The sequence below is a fragment of the Haemorhous mexicanus genome, chromosome Z, assembly GCF_027477595.1.
Source record: "Haemorhous mexicanus isolate bHaeMex1 chromosome Z, bHaeMex1.pri, whole genome shotgun sequence".
NCBI classification, from domain to species: Eukaryota; Metazoa; Chordata; class Aves; order Passeriformes; family Fringillidae; genus Haemorhous; species Haemorhous mexicanus.
The window spans coordinates 71173389-71194716 of NC_082381.1; the positions used below are offsets into that span (position 1 = coordinate 71173389).

General features: G+C 36.6%; 1 protein-coding gene across 1 annotated transcript in view; it reads right to left on the minus strand.

Annotated features, from left to right (window-relative positions):
* RAB3C (RAB3C, member RAS oncogene family) overlaps positions 1–21328 on the minus strand; it is a 125779-nt gene that overhangs the window by 99254 nt on the left and 5197 nt on the right. Inside the window, exon 2 of the mRNA XM_059836406.1 lies at positions 18512–18739. Coding sequence (XP_059692389.1) covers positions 18512–18739 — 228 coding nt within the window. The remainder of the gene's footprint in view (positions 1–18511; positions 18740–21328) is intronic.

Genomic DNA, 21328 nt, shown 5'->3' on the forward strand with positions numbered 1-21328 from the left:
TAAAAGCATTATAAAAAGTGACCAATCAAAAATTCTAAGACTTAAAAAAATAATACAAATTCTTCAGAAAGCTGTTCATAAGGCACTGAGATACCGATAATAAAGCAGCTTTTGCTTATGAAAAATCGTGCCCATGTTTATAAAATATCAAATTTAAAGAACTACAGCCTCTTTCTCCATAGAAAGGGTTAATCACAAACATCACATGGCGGCATGGGCATTGGGATCAAGTGGACCCTCTGCAGATGGCACCAAGAGGAGTGGTGCTTTTGACACACCCAAAGGATGGGATGTCATCCAGAGGCACATGGACAGGCTCAGCAGGACAGCCCATGGGAATCTCATGAAGTTCAATAAGGCCAAGTGTATAGTCCTGCACATGGGCCACAGCGATCCCAACAAATACAGGTTGGGCAGTGAATGGATTAAGAGCAGCCCTGAGCAGAAGGACTTGGGGGTGCTGGTGGGGAGAGGTTGGACATGACCCAGTCATGGGCACTCACAGCCCAGACAGTCAAATGTGTCCTGGGCTGCATTCAAAGACATGTGGCCAGCAAGTCCCAGTTCAGGCTGCCAACATAAGAAGGATTTGGATCTGTTGAAGCAAGTATAGATGAGATGATCAGGGGTCTTGAGCACCTGTTCGTGAGGAAAGGCTGAGAGAGCTGGTGTTGCTCAGCCTGGAGAAGAGAAGGCTTTGGGGTGATCTTATTGCACCTTCCAGTACCTAAAGGGAAGTCTATAGAAGGCTGGAAAGGAAATGTTTACAAGGTGAAGTAGTGATAGGACAAGGGGAAATGAACTTAAACTGAACAAGGGTGGATTTAGATTAGATATATAAAATAAATTCTTTGCTCTGGAAAAAAGGATGGTGAGGCCCTGAAACAGCTTGCCCAGAAAAGCTATGGAGCCCCATCCCCAAAAGTGTTCCAAACAAAACCAGGCTGGATGGTGCTTGGAGCTACCTGCCGTAGTTGAATGTGTCCCTCTCCAGAGCAGAGGTGTTGAAACTAGATGATCTTAAAGTTCTCTTCGCAAATCTCAGCCCAAAACACTCCATGATTTTATTAACACCTTCGGAAACTATAAGTGGTCTACAGAAGATTTTAAACCTATCAGCCTGAAATGGGTATTATGACCTAATTTTAAAGGATTGGAAAATATAACCTCACACCAAAACAAATTGGTGTACATTTGTAAAGATATAGCAGCTACACCATTTCCTAGACCAAAAAGTATAGATTTCCTAGAATATTCTGGATTCTGCTGCAAAGGTTTTCCAATAAATATCCATGATTAAAATAAAATTCAAACCATCATTTGGCCTCCACAGAGACATCAGATCAAATATTCAAAATACCTCTATTTTTTTTTTCACTAAAATGGATACATACACAGTGTGATTGGGATGTATTCTTTCTCCTGAATTTTTTGCCTTGATGGCTATGCTTTTTCTCAAAGAATTTCTGAGAAATTAACAAAGCTGGCATATTCACATCTTTGAGTTCCTAAACTTTCCTGACTGATAATTATTACCATCCATCCTAGTATGTCTTCTGAAAAAAATCCTTTCTTTTCTCCAGACAGTGAAATTCAGAATGTGAACAAAGGCACCTGGCTCTAATAAACAAACACAAAAAAAGCCATAATATTATTAACTATTGGCATTATCTCAGCAACGGCATCCAGCTAAAGGAGGATGCCATTCTACATGCATAACACTGATTCATTGGATCATGTCTGTCTCCATAATATCATTTGTGCTATTCATAATCTGCCCAAAGTGCTCTGGTGGTCATCAAATTATAGCACACTGATTTTTACAAAAATTCTGAAAAGCCATGAATAAACTGAAATTAATCTCTCATCCATTAGCTGTTCTTGTCATCAAAGGCAACCCTTTTTTTTTTTCAGCTGATAAAGGTGTGATTCAGAAATAAAGAATATAAGCATCTATTTTACTATATTTATGTCCACTTCTTTGTTTAATAGAACATATATTTCCAGAGTGGAAAATTTTAGATGGACCTTTTCTTTCAGAGATGCTTTTTAGTACAGAAATAAAGCATCTTCTAAAGATAGATATTTCTGGCTACTAGTCATACAGCCATGGCAGACTACTAACTTCAAATAGATACCTAAATTTTATCTTATCAAGTCCTTGGGTTTCTGATTGTACTTCTAAATTACCTCCCTTTTCCCCAGTTTCTAGTCTTACACCTGTACCTCCATCTAATGAAGCTTGTTTGCTAACTTGGCTCTTTTCACTTTGGGGGAACACTAAGAACTAGCTGTGTACCAACTGAAAACCTATCCCTTTGTGTAAGAGTTACTAACAGCTTCAGAACAGATTAAATAAGAAGTTGCTACACTTTTCTGAAGGCTTTTTTGTTTGAGTTACTCAAAAGTGACCATCATCAGGTTTGGAACTTCTTTCCATAAATTTACCAGATTTAGAAATCTGAGTTGAAACCTCATCATAGGTCCAGGAGACAATTTAGTTTTGTAAGAGCAAATTTTTCTGATGTAATAGTCAGAAGTCAACTTTGATATAAGCTGGCCATTGACTTAATCACAGCAGCCACAGCACTAGTGGCTAAGGTAGATTTACAGATGATTTGGTACTAGATGAAGTGCAGTCAATCATTTGAATTAAGACTTCCAAGGACATTAAAAGCTATTAAATTTATTTTGTTTCTCCCTAACTTACTCAAAGACCAACTACAAAATTCCTTTTAGAAACAGAAAATAGAGGCTATTAATCTCTTAAATGCTAAAAGCCTGGCAGCCCTTGAGATACAATTTGGATTACTGAGGGAATGAATCACAGTGATCCAACATTAGTTCTCTCAGTCTTGGAAATGTTTGACATAAAGGAAGATTTTTTCTATGATTAAAAGCCATATGTGATCAAAAACTGTGAAGCAGTCAACCAGATTTAAAACCCTTGTACTGACAAAACCCTTAAGACATTCAGAAAAAAAATCCTGTATTCGGTTTGTAGTTTTAGTCACTGATAAAAAACAATGGAAAATACACAAATGGAAATTTTATGTGGATAAAATTTGTAAAATAAAAGAAACTTCCAGCATTTAAAATTCCATTCTAAACAGGCCGAGTTTATAACTACATTAAAGAAGGTATTCCAATATCACCGAATTTAACTGTATGCTTCCAAGAGAAATACTACAGTAGAAGGTGAGTGCTACTTTTGAAAACTCGAGTTCTCACAAGAGACATACACTCATTATGGTCCATTTAAAGTTATATTTGGGCAACTCACTAGCTCAGTCTTTCTTCTACATGATCAGAAAAAAAAATCTGTAAGGAAGTCAGTGTTCCTGGCATAAAGAAATCCATTTTCTAAGATCTTATGTACACAAGGGTAAAAAAAGCAAATCTCCTTTTGCATTCAACAATTTCTCTGTATTGTTCTGTAAATTAGGGCAAACTACTGGGTACTCTGTATGTTCTTGCTGTATTACATATAAGGTTTTTTTACCTGATATAAGTATATCAGGTAAAAAAACCAAAGGTCAAATAAAAACTCCCCAAACTTAAAAATGCAAGGACAGTCATGCTGTACCCCTGTGTCTCTGCTACATGTTAGAGACCCTTGGTGTGGTACCATACTGTGTGATGGCAACACTGCTTTGCACAGTGATTAAACTGAGAGAAGATTGTGTAAGACTGAATCCATGTTCATCACTGTCAACAGAAACAGGCCCTAGCATCTTGCCAGAATACACTCAAAATACAACCACCACGTGATCCACACTCAACTTGCCTGAATATCTCCTACTCTTAAAGAAGGTGTATATATTCATTTATTATTTTATACACAGAGAAAGAAAGTCATGAAATGTTATTTCACTTCCTAACTAGCAACACAAAATGAAAAATATCACAGGACGAGATCCCAAAGTCTGTGTAGCAGTCAGAGTGAACTCCACAGTTTATTCAAAGTAGTATAGGATAGAGTAGTGCTCCCGTGTTTTCACAGTGAAAATAGGGCTTTCCAAGTCAAGGTTACTCAACTTATTTTTCCATGATGCCCCACAAAAGTTTTCATTTCTAGTCAAATTAGTAGGCTAGTGTATTAGTGTATTTGTGTACTAGCTGGGCTAATCATGTAAGCTACTACTTTTCCCTCACTTTCCTTCCTTACTTACATGTGTGAGAATGTATTTTATATCTGTGTTCCTTCCACAGACTTTGTCTGATTGTCCTAGAGGACACCACTGGCCCAAAGAGGAATGGCTAAGAACCACTACATTGGAGCCATTAATTTCTAAAGGAATTCAGATATAAATAGTCTGTGATACCTGATACTTCACAAGAAGAAAAAAATTTTATAATTTAGCAAAAGAAAGCTAGTATGTAAGCTATCAGGCACTACACAATAAGAAGTCAGCTCCTAATATAATATTTAAAGATGGGAATCAAAGCACAAGTATTACCAGAAGATTTCCTAGAATCCATCCAGTTTCTGATTCTGCATCCTTCACCATGGTGAAAAAAGAAGACCGCAGTCCTGCCCAGCCTTATCTTCAACCTCTTCTGTGATTACTTGTGAACCACTGCCACACAGCTCTTAAAAATCCTTGTTGCAAGGGACAGGCAGGAAAATTTCCTATTTCCATGAATCCCATTGCTTTCAAAGTATTAAGACTCATTTGTATGTAAAAGAGGCCTGAGCAGTAAAATGGCCATGACTGAATTATCTCGCACTTGTCTAGCTAGGAAATACAGTTTCATAAAAAGCAGGGAAGCTTTTCCTGGGAGAAGGCAAAAAACTGATTTGTTTTGTAGACAATGCACCTGTATGTATGGCCAGTCTTGCTGGGTCAAATGAAAAACAGATGTAGTCAGTATCCTCTCTAATAGTGTTTATTAAATATTTAGGGAAAATTGCAACAAGGTGGACATTTATGATAGTCCGTTTTAATACACCTCCAATCTCCAACCACACGCAGCTCTCCAGTTTCCTGAGCTAGAAGTAGTTTTGGTGTCTATAAATACTCTGTGAGTATCTCTGAACATGAGTTTGCCCAGACTTCTCTTAATTCACATAAATTTTTACCAAGAACTACCATTGCTAATCTATGTGTATGGAACTGGCAAAATTTATGAACGATTCCAGGTTTTATTCTTTCTGTCCATTTAAAATTCTAGGCTCATTCTTCTCATGCAGACCAGCTATTAAGATGGCTGGTTTAAAACAGGATATTTCTTTAGAGTGCCTTAGCCTTCCAATTAGAGAAAGAAAAAAAAAAATAGCTCTAAATATATGTAAGTTTAATCTCCAGAGCTGAAGTCCAATTAAGACTGTTCTGTACAAATGCCTTCTATCATTGCTTCTTTCATGTACAAATGCCATCTTCCATCATTGCTTATTCCACTTAGCTTTAAGGTTCCTGTTTCTGCACAATCATAATGGTATTCATAACCTTCAGCACAGAGGCATTTGTCCCAGACTATCTGACTTTTCTGTAAGGTCTTTTCATCCTTCAGGCGGCTAATTACAATCTTTCTTCAGATTTGACATTCATTTTCACAGGACTCCTCATATCTGCTTCCATCATGTCTTTCTTTTTGTTTTCTCTCTTCTCTAATTAGCACAATACTAGCTATCCCAGAATTTCCATTTCTCAGCCAAAACGACTGCAACCCCCCTCACCATTATATGATTTTTTTAATGCCTTTCTGCCTTGATAGGTTCCATACTACCCACACTATGGCAAAAGACACATTCACACTCAGCAGCTGTTTAGTGAGCTTCTATGTCTATGAGACACATCAGGTTCAAAGACCAAACTGATGTCCTATTGATCACTTTTGCTTCTGTTGTGATTCTGCTACATGCCACCAGCTCTACCTTATGGGATGCAGCTAGCTATTGACACTATTTTGAACCACTCAATAAATTAAACTGCCAGAAGCAGAGTGCTATGAAAAGAAAGCATTATTAGTATCTGACAGATGGACATTCTGAAAGAGAGTTGGTCTAAACAAGAGCAGAAAAAATGTCTCATGAGGCAGAGAAGCAAGAGAAATACCTGAATCCTCTAGGTACTCTATACAAGACTACCACCATTTAAAAATATCATACAAGCATACAACTGGGGAAGTAGCAATTGTGAGCATTCAGAAAGGTCCAAGTGCCACTTGTCAGCCCAAATCCACAGAAGCTTTCTAAGTCAAACCATGAATGCCTCTGTCTGTTACACAGATGATCAGTGCCTAACCTGTTCACTTGAAACAGGTTTCTTTAGCACACTGACTTCATGTAAATAATGGGCCTGTGTACACATTATTTTTTTTCATCTAAATTACTTCTCAGTGGAGGACTGTGCATTTTGGACAAAATTACGTGTGTTTGTGGAAAAAAAACCAACCAGACCAAACCAAACCAAACGAAATCAAACCAAACCAAACCAAACCAAACCAAACTACAAGCTTCATAAAAAACTAAAGTACTAGTCTTGCCTTTTTTTTCTGGAGAAAGAAACTTACATTTGTCTCCTATTTCCTTTAATTCCTCCATGTAGTACAGTAGGGCTTTTTTCTTTACCGGTTGTCAGTTTGAACTTCTTTTTCCATATTAAGTATCTCCAGCACAGCAAATAATGAAATAGTCCCATCTCCTCTGGAAATATTTCACCAGGCACATGCAAAAACCATATTAACCGTTTTTTCTTGGATGGTTAGTAGTAATCCCTTTGTTTCCTCATATACCCAGATCATGCCTTTATTCAGTGGCTATTAACTAAACAACTTATACTTTAAAAAGTACTTTCTTATTCTTGGTCCTGAAGCGCCCAATTTGACATCAATAAATTAAATACCAATTCTATTACCTGACATTTGAAAGCTAGTAGGGTTTTTTTAATGTATTCTATACTGATCTCCTCTTCTGGTAACACTTCCAACTTCCCATAATTTACAATCAATGTTAGCATATACCTACTATGTGTTAAGTTTATTAACTATTTGAGTCCTAAAACCTTTACACAATGCATTGGAAGTCTGATGTCCTCTCCTGTCATTAGTTCCTCACCCACTCTTCTTTCCAGTACTGAAATCAGTGCTCTCTAGGAAATTACTTTGATTCCTTTTGTTCATACAGTTGAAGAATCCTATATTTACATCCAGCCAGCTGAGATGCTGTCACACTTCAGCTCATATCTTTTTAGTTCACTGTCAGCATACATGATGCTATATCATGTGTGATCATGTCCACTAAAATCTAGAAACCCTAATCAGAGAATTCTCTGAAGAAATTGCACCTGAAGTAAATTCCACTAATGGCTGTTAAGAAGTCTTGTAAGTTGACTAGAATTTGAGGAACTTTTGGAGAGAAGGTCAGAAATAATCAGTTCCAAAAGATTTAAGGACATTGCAGAAAGTACTTGTCCTAATTTTAGGTGAATTCTGAGATATTACATATCCAGTGTTTTTTATTTAGCTCAGCTCATTTTGGAATGCTTCATTAGGATGAACAAATATAGGCCTTAGTAGTCAGCATCACAAACCAAACCATCTATAAAGGAAAACCAGAAACCCCTAGGAGAGTTTACTTTATACTCATTTTTGCAGAGTGGCCTGTATTTGCAAATAAAATTCACCAAAGTCAATAGTATCTAATCTATAAGGGGCAACAATGCCCACTGAGTATCATTCTTGCTGTCACAAGAGAAAAATTTATTTCCTGTGGCAGACCTAAATTCCTTTTTCTTTCTATAAATATACAAAAATAATGACCTGATGGCCAGAAAAGTAAGAACCTTCTTTATATATATACAGCTACCATCATATATAGATAGGCATCATACTAATTTTAGAGTAAAGAAGTCAGCAAATTACACCATTGACAACTTCCATCTGCATTATTGACTGAATTCATTGAGGTAAAATTTCTCTGTATTTCTCAAATAACAATTAATGAATAAACAAAGTTATAAGAGGTAAAAATTGAGGAAAGAATTTGTTTATGAGGAGTGAGTAATAAAACAATCTGGCTTAAACCAGAAAATATCAAGATGATTATGATAGAACAATATGTTTATTCAGGAAAGATTGAAGGAGATTAGCCTTCAACTACACTGAAGAAAAAGAAAAGTGGAAAAAGCAGTTTCCCTAATAGAAAAAAAAAAAACGCAATTGAAATGCTAACTCCTTTTTCTTATCTGACCAACAGAGATCAATGTACATACAGAGCTAAATTCTCCAGAGATGCTGTTTTGTTTGATATCATAATTTCAGACATAAAATCTGCTTACATTGCCCATTATATATGCTACTATATAAGCTACTACAAACACCCTCATGTGACTCAGAGACCCTGATGGCTCTGTGCTCTTGCAAAATGCACCTAGGCTTACTTCCTGAAAAAAAATGCAAATTGACTAGCATTAAATAGAAATTAGTTCCTTTTGTGTGACCCTCATATCCTCCCTCAGTCACTTGCGTCCCTTTCAACCCAGCATAATTTCAGAATGATTTCAAGATGCTCTAACATAGCTCAGGGAAACAGCTTGTATTGAGCAGCAGGAGAGGGCAAAAGTAAGCCTTAAATATTATCTCTACACTCCCATTTTCGTGGTATTTACATTATGGCTCCTGTCCAAGGCTCTGGTCCTGTGATTTCAAAGCAACAACTGCACAGCAAGAGTGCAACATTTTGCTCTAATCCACAACATGAATCTTATTAAAATTCAGCAAAGAGCCTGTATGGGCTTGTTTTATTTGGTTTTTCTTTGTAGATTCACTGCAACTGTATAGATGTTATCAATTTGCTGCTAAAGTGGTTCATGGAACCTCACAGCACAGTTGATTTCACTTTTAGAAATGCTGTCAACATTCATTTCATTTTAGAAATAGGCTTAGTTTTGCTTATTAAAATTATAACTTAGTAAGTGTAAGTTACATTTGACAGTTTAAAAGTATACTATCAGATTCTTTGAATTCAGTTGAGCTTGTAAAAATAAAATAGCTTATTTATTTTTCAAATTTAGTCCAATGTAACTGGTATTGATCCAGATCCCACAGCAAAATCATTCCTTTTATTATTTCTTTCCCACCCTGACTCCTCTATTAAAAAAAAAAAAAAGCAAAACAAAACAAAACAAAAATCTTGATATTCAGATACACATCTATGAAATACTCTTTTCCTTTTCTCATCTTCAGCTTTTATGGGGTCTATGTAACATTTATATGATATTTGCATGTGTGCAAGTGCTGGTTCATGACAGTTCTTCCACTGGTATATGCTTTCTGACAGACACAAGCTGGTGACTTGCAGAACATTATGTGGCAGGCAAAGGCAGCTATAAAAAGGTTATACCAGAAGGCAGTCTGGTCACAGGTCAGGGAGAGCTGCAATTATTTGAAGTGTGGCAGTTTGATGATGTGCTGGCCTAGAACATGGCAGGATGCATTTCCCTGGAGTCCAATGAAGAAAACTGCCTAAGACACAATTTCCAGAACGCTAAAAGTGTTCTGAAAGGGATCTTACTCTAGCTAAGTTTCTCTTAAATAATTCCTACATAGGCTTGAAGTTAAACAGTGAGATAAGCTTTTTTGGGAATCTCAGTTATGCTAAATTACACCTTTTCTTTCCAATTAATATAGGCCTTTGAATACAAATGTATCATTTTTTCTAATAAAAGGAGTCTTTTACAAAGAATATTTAAAATCCAGCAATGTGAAGTAAGTATTGGGGGGTTCTGCGAAGCACAGGACTTTGTAAAAGAGTAAATCCTTGACCCAAGACTCTACAGAAGGCTTTCAAAAAATTGTTGGAATATTGAGAAAAATAGTGGAACTTAATGCTGGTTGCAGTTGCAGAACTGCTTTTGCAGAACTGACTCACATTTCCTCTGCAGACTATTTGAGGCCAGGAATCTGCAACCATTTTGGTGTGCATTTTAGAGCAAACATGCAGCATCAGGACAAAGGACTGGCTAGACAGGGTGCTGAACTTATAGTCACCATCCTTTTTCTTGAGTTGGGTTTAAAGACAGTGTTTAAAACCCTCAAGACAGGCACTTTTTAATAGCAATAAAATTGTAGTGGCTCATAAATGTTTGAAAAGCCAGTGCTGCATTTTAAATAAATTGCATATTGTAATTGTAATTTTTAAAAGTACAATCACTGGCTAACATGGCGTGTCCCATAAAGTATACAACATGTGCTCTTCACACTGAAATCTGAATGGAACATGCCTTTTACATCACCAAGGTCTTTGGTACTGAAGATTGAACCCTGGCTCCATACAAGAAATGCAGTTATTTTTTCAGGATGTGTATTGTTTATAAAGGATGCATCTATATTTTTACACATTGAATACTCCCCAAGGTAGCATTTGTTCAAAAAAATTTTAGCTAATACAGTTCTGGGTTTTCCAGTAAAGGACTGTGGTATCACATCTTTTAGCACTATTATAGTGTGATTTTGTAGTGCTTTTTAGTGTGCAAAGAAATAATACCAACTATCACATGTAGTACCTCATTTTTCACATGGTTTAAGGTGCCCTAATTCATAAACTCTTGGTCCCATTTTCACTCAGATTCTTGGTGCTTTCTCTCACATCCTGCCTCATAGTATGAGCAATTGCAGTCAAACTTCCTATAGCAGCACATATATTATCTTTCCAGTCTCTGCTTATATTTCCCTCTGATCTGCTGCTTTTAACATTTAAGCTATAGTAGTTATTTATATTTTTATACATTATATAGATTATTTAAATTACCAGCATGTACTAAAGTTTACAGAAAAGGTAAACTGTCTTGTCTCCTTTTAGGTAAGCAGTATCTCCCCCTCCTACTGTTCACTGACACTTGAATGGCTGAAAGTGAACTCTTCCAACAACTTCCTTCTAGGCTACCTACCTAAGGTGATGGAAAATTTTAACTGAATTGGACCCATGGGTGCAATTTTAATAGAAACAGAAAAACAAATACAGGAAACAGAATACAGAACAAACAGGGTAAGGTAAAGAGAGGACTAATAATCCCTACATTCAGGAAATATACTACTTCTGAAATTAACTAAGACTCTTTTAAAGCTAGACAGAGATTAAAAATTCATGATGGTTCTCTGATAGATCTGAATACAGTAGTTCTCTCTGTACTATAATAGGCTTTCCTTTGATTGACAAATTTTCAATATCTGTTGTTGACAACTCCAGATGCTATGGAAAATAAGGGTAAAAAAAAATTAAGCAAAGATAATCATTAATAAATTTTACTATACTTCTGAGAAATGAAGTCTACCAAATATGACTTGCACATAAGTGGTAGTACTCTCAATGAATTTGTAAGAAGCAGCATATGAAATGATACTGCAGCATGAAAATAGGATTCTACCCCAAAACTTTCAGGCACTTCAGTGATTTATATTGTGTAGAAGTTGTGTATTGTGGAGAAATTAAATAATTCAGGCAAATTATTCAGGCAAAGTTGTCATATCCAATGACAACTGGATAACATTTCCTTGTTGAAGGGCATCTTCAAAATGAAACAAAAGCTTCCCAGAATTTCCCCCTGTTTCAGCTAACAGGAAAAGTCCAGAAAGACTACAGCATTCCATTAGTCAAAACCACACTACCCATTAACCATCTTTTCTTGGGAATGGTTCCTTTAGGATCTTCTAACAGACTAACATTTATGAACATATTGCACTTCTTATCACAGTGGACAGGTCAGCCCTACTCATGTCTACCTGGAGGTGCTGCTCTTTGAGGCCACATCTGTAACAGAAAATTAAGTTGTACTAAGAAGCACTTCAAGGCTATGAAATTTACCTATGCTGTGAAACTGCCATAATGTTTTGTCAAACTGCTTTGACCCAGGTTTGCAAGCACTAGCAGCTCCTGGGCAGAATCCAGGACTTAGCAAAGGACAGAGACCTTTCCCAGACAAGATCGGGATGTGTCCATTCTCTTTCAGAGACTGAAGGAGTTTAAACATATGGACAAAAACTATTCCATACCAGCTGAATACCAGCGCCTAAGGTCAGTCTTAGAATGTTTAATTTACTAATATAGCTGAATCCAGAGAAATCTCAAATTCCAGAACTGGAACGGTGTCCCCATGGAAGTGGTCATGCCACCATTTTGACAATGGTCTCCAGCATGTGATGTAACTCTTGGGGTGTCCTATGCAGGGCCAGGAGTTGAACTTGACAATCCTTTTCCTTTTCAACTCAGCACACTCTATGATTCTACATTACTCTCATCAAATCACTTTGTCTAATGTATTACAGTATACACATTTGATTTTCATGCTGGGATGAGGAAGTTTCATTTTCAATATTAGACTTACTATCATTATCTAAAAAGATTTGGTATTCAAAGTAGCAGCTACACATTGTCACCAGAAGCTGAGAAAGGAATAATGAAATATAGTTTGCACTGGCTATCACAGGAAACAAAAACACTCAGATGAGACAGATGTGACTGAAAATCCTGTGATTAAATACTTGCTACATCTGGTATCCTCTTTCTCCACATGCTACTCCTACCTCCACTTTTATTGCTTCAGCTTTCACTATCTTTCTACTGAACCAGTGAATTTAGAGACTCTTGAACTGATTCTTACAGCCCCTGTCAGTGTTTCAGGGTATTTCTGCAATATTGCACTGCCTCCAGACTTAAGTTACTGCAGAATACCCCTCAGAGACCTCAGTATCAAGATAATATTCATGAATATTGGTACTCTACAGACCCTTCTACCACACAAACACACACACACACTCTCTACACTTTTTTTTTTTAAATCTGAATTCATTTTACAGATAAAGAACTGTTAGGAAACTTGTAGAGAAAAAAAAATCAGGTGCCTAATATTTACAAATTTTTTTAAATAGTTCTAATAATTTTAGTTATTAAATGATGGCATTGCATTTTCTCAGTTTTAATAATTTTAGTTACTGAATGATGGCATTGCATTTTCTCAGTCAGCTTACACAACCTAGTCCTTACTTAGTCCCTAAGCCCTATGATGATTTACAGAAGCTGTTGATGTGAGGGAAGAAACATTTTGGGTATCAAATGAAACTGTCACAGACACTTCTGAGAAGGAAATGCTGACACAAGCAGCGCTTATCTTGTCTCCTCTAGGAGGATATCTTTCTATGTGATTATTGCACCCAGTCCTTGAAGTCTACAGCTAGTCCCAGGAAAAAGCCATCTAAGCAGCAAAATGCAATGCAGTGTTCTTATTTGATATTTGCACCAAAGTGCTACAATCAGATATCATTGTATGAATGCAGTTATAACTCCTTTGTGCAATAAACAGATCACAGAGGGAAAACTTGATACTTTATTCCTCAGAAAAAAATTGGACTGAAATCAGTTTTAAATCACTAAGGCTTCTGATCAAGTAAATTTTTAAAATGAGCCAAAGACAAGGTATGGATAAACTGTCAGCTAAATATATTGACCTGTCTTTGCAAATTTTATGCTTTCTTCTAAGAGCCAGTATCTGGACTTTATTTTTCTTGATTTTTTTCCTCCCTATTCTGTGGTTTATTTTGATATGTTAGCTAACAAATTCTACTGTCCAAATAAGCCTATAATTTGTCCATATTGCAGGCTGTTATTTGTATTATATTATTGACAGTTCACAAAAGTAAGGCAAGGCTTTACAACACTACAGCTACAGATATATTTAAAAGGTTCTTATTTTTATTTCCTGATTTAGAAACATTTGAGCTTTTAACAGTGTTAGTTATAATGTACTTTTGTCTGAATTAATATTGAGAAATCATTTTTAAAAATTCAGTGTAATTGTGTAAGTGAGAAAATCTTATAGCCTACTAGTTTCAGCTCTTTCCTTTAATATTACTAATTCAAAACAAATGGAGGAAAAATATATTACTTTTTATTATTTGACACTGTAAAACATCCTAAAGCCCTTTAATGGACTTTTATCCTGTGTCTCTATGTGCTGCATACAAACAACTTTTCTTTACAAATTTTTGTATAGTTTCAAAGGAGAAATCAATACTTTTTTAGTTAAGGCACTTTTTTTTTTTTTTTGGATTCCTATCCTCTAAATGATAAGAGATGTTAATATTCTGTCTTTCTAATGTCCATAGCAGACTGTCACACTTATAACATGTTGTGAAACAAAATTTCACTGCCAGATGGTGGTCCTATGACAAGGTAATGTGCTACCACTAATCAATATAGCACTTGAACTCTGAACTTCTTTCAATTCCAGTATTAAATACTGAGGAAAGAAGATGTTTGGCTCAGAAGAAAAAGAAACACATGTTACTGTGCTCCCAGCAGGCTCTTTCTGACCATTTGAAAATGATATTACAGAGAGGACTATATGGAGCCCATTCTCCCTGACTTGAAAAATGAAAGAAGACAGTTCAAGAATAAGACACTATTGCCTCCAAGCAAGAAAAAACCTCAAACAAAGAAAAGATTTGCAGGGCATCCCAGTATGTAAACACTACCTACCTCATTCTGATAACCCTTCCTAGCTCATCCATGATAATACACTGTGAATTTTATTATTAAATAATGGCTCTGCTTCCTTGAGTGCCCATGCTGACTTTAATCAAACTTGCAACCTTCACTGGCAAGCATATGAAAATCTTATTCTGATGGAATCTGCAAATTCCAGCAGGCTTCAAGTTGAACAAAAAGTATCTTGTTGAAAGCACTATTAAACAGGATCATTAACCTAGAAGAATATGTACAAAATTGTAACAGGAAAAATTGGATTGGATTGATTGTGTGTCTACATAGGGAATTTCAGTGACTTAATAGAATTACTATTTACATATTTCTGTATTTTATTGTCAAGCAAGAATAGCAGACCAGCATCATTCCATGTATTTCTTCACTTAAGTGCCTGGCAAAGTAATTCAGTTCTAATTTTGTCATTCAAAACACATTTTAAAATTTCATCTGCAGTCTTCGAGTTTACACAACTGTGAGATTTTCAATAATATTTTATTTCATATATGCTGAACATCAGCTATCACATGATGCCACCAAATAGTTTGTCGCTGATTTTGAGGGAAGTATTATAACTTCATGCAAGTATTATAACCTCATGCTTCTACTCAGATTTAACATCAAATCACACACGCTATGATTCATTTGATTTTATATTCTATCCGATATAAATTGTCTTTCATAAAGGAATAAATGAATAAATGAAATGGAAATTGCACTGTTCATTTTAGAATGTTATTTGCATAACCAATAAAAATAACAAAGTATGATATGATATGATATGATATGATATGATATGATATGATATGATATGATATGATAGAATATAGACACAAGCTACATATATAGACAATGCCTATTTAGAACAATTCTGCCCTGGATATAACTTAGGAGGCAGGATAATAGTGCTCTATTTCAGATTTTGTGCACTAGAATAGGTTTCTGAGATCCCTTACTAATTTTATTGAAGGTCTCAGAGGTGCAACAATCAAACAATTTACTAGCAAGCTTAACTGCAACACAGTGCTCCAACACAGAACACTCAATCTAAAAAGCACAGACAGCTATAAGTGAGGTGTTGCAATTTGAGTTAATTTGGCAATGACAAGACCTTTTAAGAACTGGCATTAGAAATTTAGTGTAAAACAAACAAACGCCCCCCCCACACACACAAAAAAAAACAAAACAAAAAACAAAAAAAACAACCCAACCACTGACACAAAGAAAGATGTAGTGCTGGATTGGATTAAAACCCTTTCCTATGAAAGTGTGATCTGAAGGCTTGTCTCTATCTCCACATCCTGGCATGGGACTCTTCAAACAGGAAGGTCTCTTCTATGCTCTAACCCTCTGTTTCCTCTTCCCTAAGGAACACAGAGCTCTTGGGTTTGTTCAATCATTTTGGTTTTTTCAGGCAAGAACTGTCAAAGCCTCTTTGGACTCTGATGTTAATGCCATGCAAAGAACAACAAAATACATTTTGCTACTACTGGGAAGAATACAGATACTACATCCCATCTATGCCAGGGATAGACCACAACACATCTAGATTACTGGACAGCTTTGAGCTAAGCACATATTTGTGACAGGGAGAGGCAAAAAATATACTGGTGTCAAACTAATCACATGACAACCTTGTAAACTAACATTGCTGCTTTTGTTAGGAAAGACATGAGCAATAAAACCTACTGTAATGGTTACTTGTTAATTAAAGGAAGAACTGTGTAAAAACTGTAATATGAACACAATTTTATTGCTCCATTATAAAAAAAATAACAAGATTCTGTCAATGTGATCTCCAACATTAAACTACTAAAATGAAATCAGCATGTTATTGAAGTGTTTTATACATGTGTGTATATATATATATATATATATATATATATATATATATGTATGTATATATACACACCACTGTTGTACTAATGACAATAGTGATAACCTAAGCATAAAAACATTGAGAGGCAAAAAGTCTATATTCTATTTCCTAGAGGGTACAGAACAATAAATTCTTTGAGATACCAAGGGCTGAAGCCTAATGAGATAGAGTCTATAGAGTCTAGGAAACCCTGGGAAATTTTCCATTTTACTATATTAAGAAAATATTCAATTTATCTGCTGTTTAAATCATGTTAGATGAACTTGTCAGATTTGAAGCAAGATTTTTTTGAGACTTAATGGCTACCCGTCAATAAATGAACTTAATTCATATTCATAAAAAATAATAAAAAGGAAAATCTGGTGTTTAAGGCTCTTACAAATATTTCACAAAGGAAACACTGCTCTAAGTCTTCAAGCACACCAGGAAGACCTGCAGTACTAGCTCCACATTACTAAAGGTTTTGCTATTTCTCCCTCTCCTTTCAGTATCACCCTATCATCCAAGAATGAGGGGATGTATCAGTGAATCTGTCCTAAATCCAACCATGTCCTGGGGTGCACCAGGCACAGATGGGCAAGGGAAGGAATTCACCTATTTTGCTCTTCATTCCTCTGGCCTAGATGAACTGGCTTTCAGGGGAATGATGCCTCAGGATTTTAGCTTTTCAATTTTTCAAATTCTGTACTGCTTTAATGTATAAATCTAAAACTTTATACAGAGTGTTAGTTACTGTCTTCAGATTTTGGTCAGAGAAAACAATTCCCGTAGGCCTGAAGCTGAAGGACACCTTACTGTCTCAGGCCCCAAAAGTACAAACAAAAATGAGTTGGGGGCAGAAGCCAGCTGGGAGTATATGACTTTATTATCTGAAGCTGTAATTGGAGGATTAACCTCTGATATGTAAATGGACCAAACTTGTCTGTCTGAAAAACAGATCCTGACCATCGTCCATCTTGGGTGTAGCCTCTTGGAGGCTTCTGACTGCCCAGGGTGTATCTGTTGAAGGCCTTCAATAAATACTTGCTATTACTCTCTCTGGTCTAGCCTCTGTTCCAGGTAGCTACTCCAAGGCATCATGCACTGGGCAGCTTCACCTCAAGTCCTTTGTGTGGTTTTGACTACTAATAATAAAGAAGGTATTTAGAAAGCATCCAAAGAAGAGATGGTGAGAGGCCTTGAGGGGAAGCCATACGAGGAGCAGCTGAGGTCTGTTCAGCCTGGAGGAGACTAAAGGGAGACCTCATTGCAGTTACAATCTCCTTGTGAGTGGAAGAGGAGGGGCAGGCACTGACCTCTTCTCTCTATGACCTGTGACAGGGCCCAAGGGAATGGCATGAAGCTGTGTCACACGAGCTTTAGGCTGAAAATCAGGAAAAGGTTTTTCACCTTTTGCAGAGTGTGCTTGGGTGTTGGAACAGGCTCCCCAGGGAGGTGGTCACAGCACCAAACCTGCCAGAATCAGGCACATAGAGTGATTGTTGTGTTGGTTCTGTGCAGGGCCAGGAGTGGGGTTTCTCCCAACTCAGGATATTTTATGATTCTATGGAATAAGTTTTGGCTATAATGTATTTTTGATGAGAACTGGTGGAAAAGGAAACCTATGCCCTCTCATCTCATTTTTCTCCAATAGGTATCTTTCTACTGTGTCTAAGGTATAGGCAAGGACTGAGGGGATTTATATGCCTGGCTAACACTATCTCTCTGCACAAGATTTCTTCCTCAGCAGAAGATGGAAGATTTTTCAGGTGATCAGGATGACAGCGCAAAAAATTATGCCTTCTGTTATGCGTCCACTATTATAGCTCACACATGCATTCATAATTTTTTAAGGGAAGACACTAGATCTTAAAAGTGGTGTTTCGAGGTACTTTGATGTAACACTTTCTATAGTCTACATATTGCACAGACATTTAGAGCTCACTGCACAGATATTAATACGTGTCAACCTGTATTATTTCCAAAAGTAATCTAATTAATGATAACTGTACTTCAATACCTTAAAAATACTGTTTGCACTCTAATTTTCAAGACAGAAAAACTATGCAAGAAATAATTAACTGCTATTTCATTCCTCTGCTCACCTGCAGTTGTGTAAATGCTATCAAAACTACTAGAAATTGCTTAATTCACAGATTCATATTTTAGCTTACCCAAATCTGTAGCTTAATTCTTTTTTCATTTTTGAAAACGGTTTTTACTTTGAAATCGATCCCAACCGTGCTTACAAATGCAGATGTAAAGGAATCATCAGCGTATCGGAACAAAAAGGAGGTTTTTCCAACACTGCTGTTGCCGATAATGAGCAGTTTGAACATGTAATCAAAGTTCTGGTCAGATGTATCTTTCTGGCCATATCGGGAATCTTGAACGGATGCCATCTGTAATTCAAAATAAAAAAGAAATATCTTATTGTCTCTTTTATAATAAAAAATGGAAACATTTCAATTTTATTGGAGTTTTTCATACCAGGTATCAATGAAGCTCAAGAAGAATATCTTCTTGAAAGATTTACCATGTGTATGCTTCAATGTAAACTTCAAGAAATGCACAGAGTTCTAATTAATCTTTTGTGATTCTTGTATCTAGTAGTAGTTCTGCTAGCAATAGAGGATGTAAAAATGACTTGTGACCGGTACCAAACCAAAAAAAAAAAAAAATTCTAAAAATCTGGGAGAATTCTTGAGTATATCACTAAAAAATACTTTTTTTCAGAAAATGTGATGAATAGGTGGTGAAAATGCAATGACACTTCATTTGTATTAAGAGAGTAATAAGAGATCAATGCTTCATTTTGACACAGTAGATATATTTTAAAACAGAAGCTTAGCAATTTTTGCATGTAATAAAATTCTTGAACCATTTATTTTACTGTAAATATTTTGCTATCTTTTGCCATCCCTAAAATTTTACTGAAAGCATTTTTCCTTTACCAGCTTTTAGTTATCATACCATTAAATATACACCTCTGAAATAAAGTCTTGATATTTTTCCAGTACTAGTATATTCTGTAGTTTTTTAAATTTGCAATATTAATGCAACATCATCATAAGTGGAAGTTAGATTAATATTAAGAATATTAAGGTTTGGAAGGGATGTCAAAGATCATCTAGTCTTTATCCTGCTGCCAGGAACACCTCCTACCAGAACAGGTTGTTCAAGGCCTTATCTAACTTGGCTTTGAACCTGGTCTGGAGCATCCACCACCTCTCTGGGCAACCTGTGCCAGTGTCTCACTATTCTCACAGTAAATAATTTTTTCCTGATATCTAATCTAAATTTCCCCTCTTTCAGTACCTATTCCTCTTTGCCCTGTCACTCCAGTTCCTGTCAGAGAACCCCCCTCCAGCTTCCCTACAGGCCCCCTCAGATACTGGAAGGTGTCTGTGAGGTCCCCACACAACCCTCTCTTCTCCAGTCTGAACAGCCCCAACTTGCTCAGCCTGTCCTCATAGCAGGGGTGCTGCAGCCCTCCCAACCTCCTGGCCCTCCTCTGTTTAACAACTCCTTGTCATCGTGCTGGGGACCCCAGAGCTGGATGCAGTGCTCCAGGAGGGGTCTCAGCAGAGCAGAGCAGAGGGGTAGAACCCCTCTCTCAGTCTGCTGGCCAGTGCTGCTTTGGATGCAGTCCAGGATTCCCTTGGCTTTCTGGGAACACTCACTGCTGGCTCATGGTGAGTTTTTCATCAGCCACCACCCGCAAGTCCCTCCCCACAGGGCTGCTCCCAATCACTTCTCTGCCCAGCCTGTGGGTGTGCCTGGGATTGCCCTGAACCAGGTGTAAGACCTTGTATTTGGCCTTGTTGAGGTTTGCAGTGGCCCACCTCGCAACTGTGTCAAGGTCCTGCCAGATGACACCAACATTTTGAAATCTGATTCCTTGAAACACAGTTTTTAATCCATATAAAACACCTGAATAACTGAACACTATTAAAAAGCAACCTATTTTGCTCTAGGGAGTTAAAAGATCATGGATTCTATTTATAAAAAGTGCACCTTAGGCTTTCATGAAAATTGCAGAGATTAGAGTGAAAATGTGACCAAAGTTCTACCTAGGCTGCTCAAAAAGAAATGGCAAAAATAAAGAACTTAGAGTGTTTCAGCTGAGTTTTCAAGAAAAATTATCAAGTATTTTGAGAGCCTGCAGAAGTTCTTTGATTATGATTATTCTAAGAACAACACTTTTGCATGCTGATTTGAGACAGAACGACAGACACTATAACCTAATATAAAGATTTACAGAAAAGCAGCTCATGTAAAAGCTTTCTAATTTAAGCATCTCAGAATGCATTTGGGTCATCAGAAAGGACAACTGGAACCAGGATGACAGCTTGCACTAACCTACACTCTCAGCAAAATTTTAGTTACTGTATAATGTTTTAGATAATTCTGCTCTCTCATAGCATCAAAAACATGATGCCAGCTTCTTTGGGCTACTGAAGAGGCATACAGAAGTGGGGACCAAAATCTCTGAAAAAGACATTGGAAGTAGCAAGTTTTTAATAGAAAATTCAGTGTCAAATATATATTTCATAAATTATAGAGTAGGGAGTATTTTATTTCAGAATTACCTTCTTCATTAAATGTAGTATTGGGCATCTACGCTTGCAACCTGAGCGTTTGCATTAGCCTTAAAATTTATTCACTTCTTCCACAGCTATGCAACAAAGAAGATTCAGAATTAAAATTAATATTGTCAAGCATAGACATTACTAATCTTTCAGCTTTATCATTTCTATAAAAAAGAGATAAACTTTCATTACTGTCCTGTATTGTATAACTATTTGGGGGTATTTTGCTTAGAACACAAGAAAAAGGATACCAAATATTGATTAAACGAGTCTACTCACAAATTGCTGTAGAGCAGTATAACAAAGGGCACACTGATGTTGCATAGAGTTTGCAACAAGAAGTCAATGAGGTCTATCAGACCAAAGACTGCAGTGGCTGTGGGTGCCAGATGTGTGACC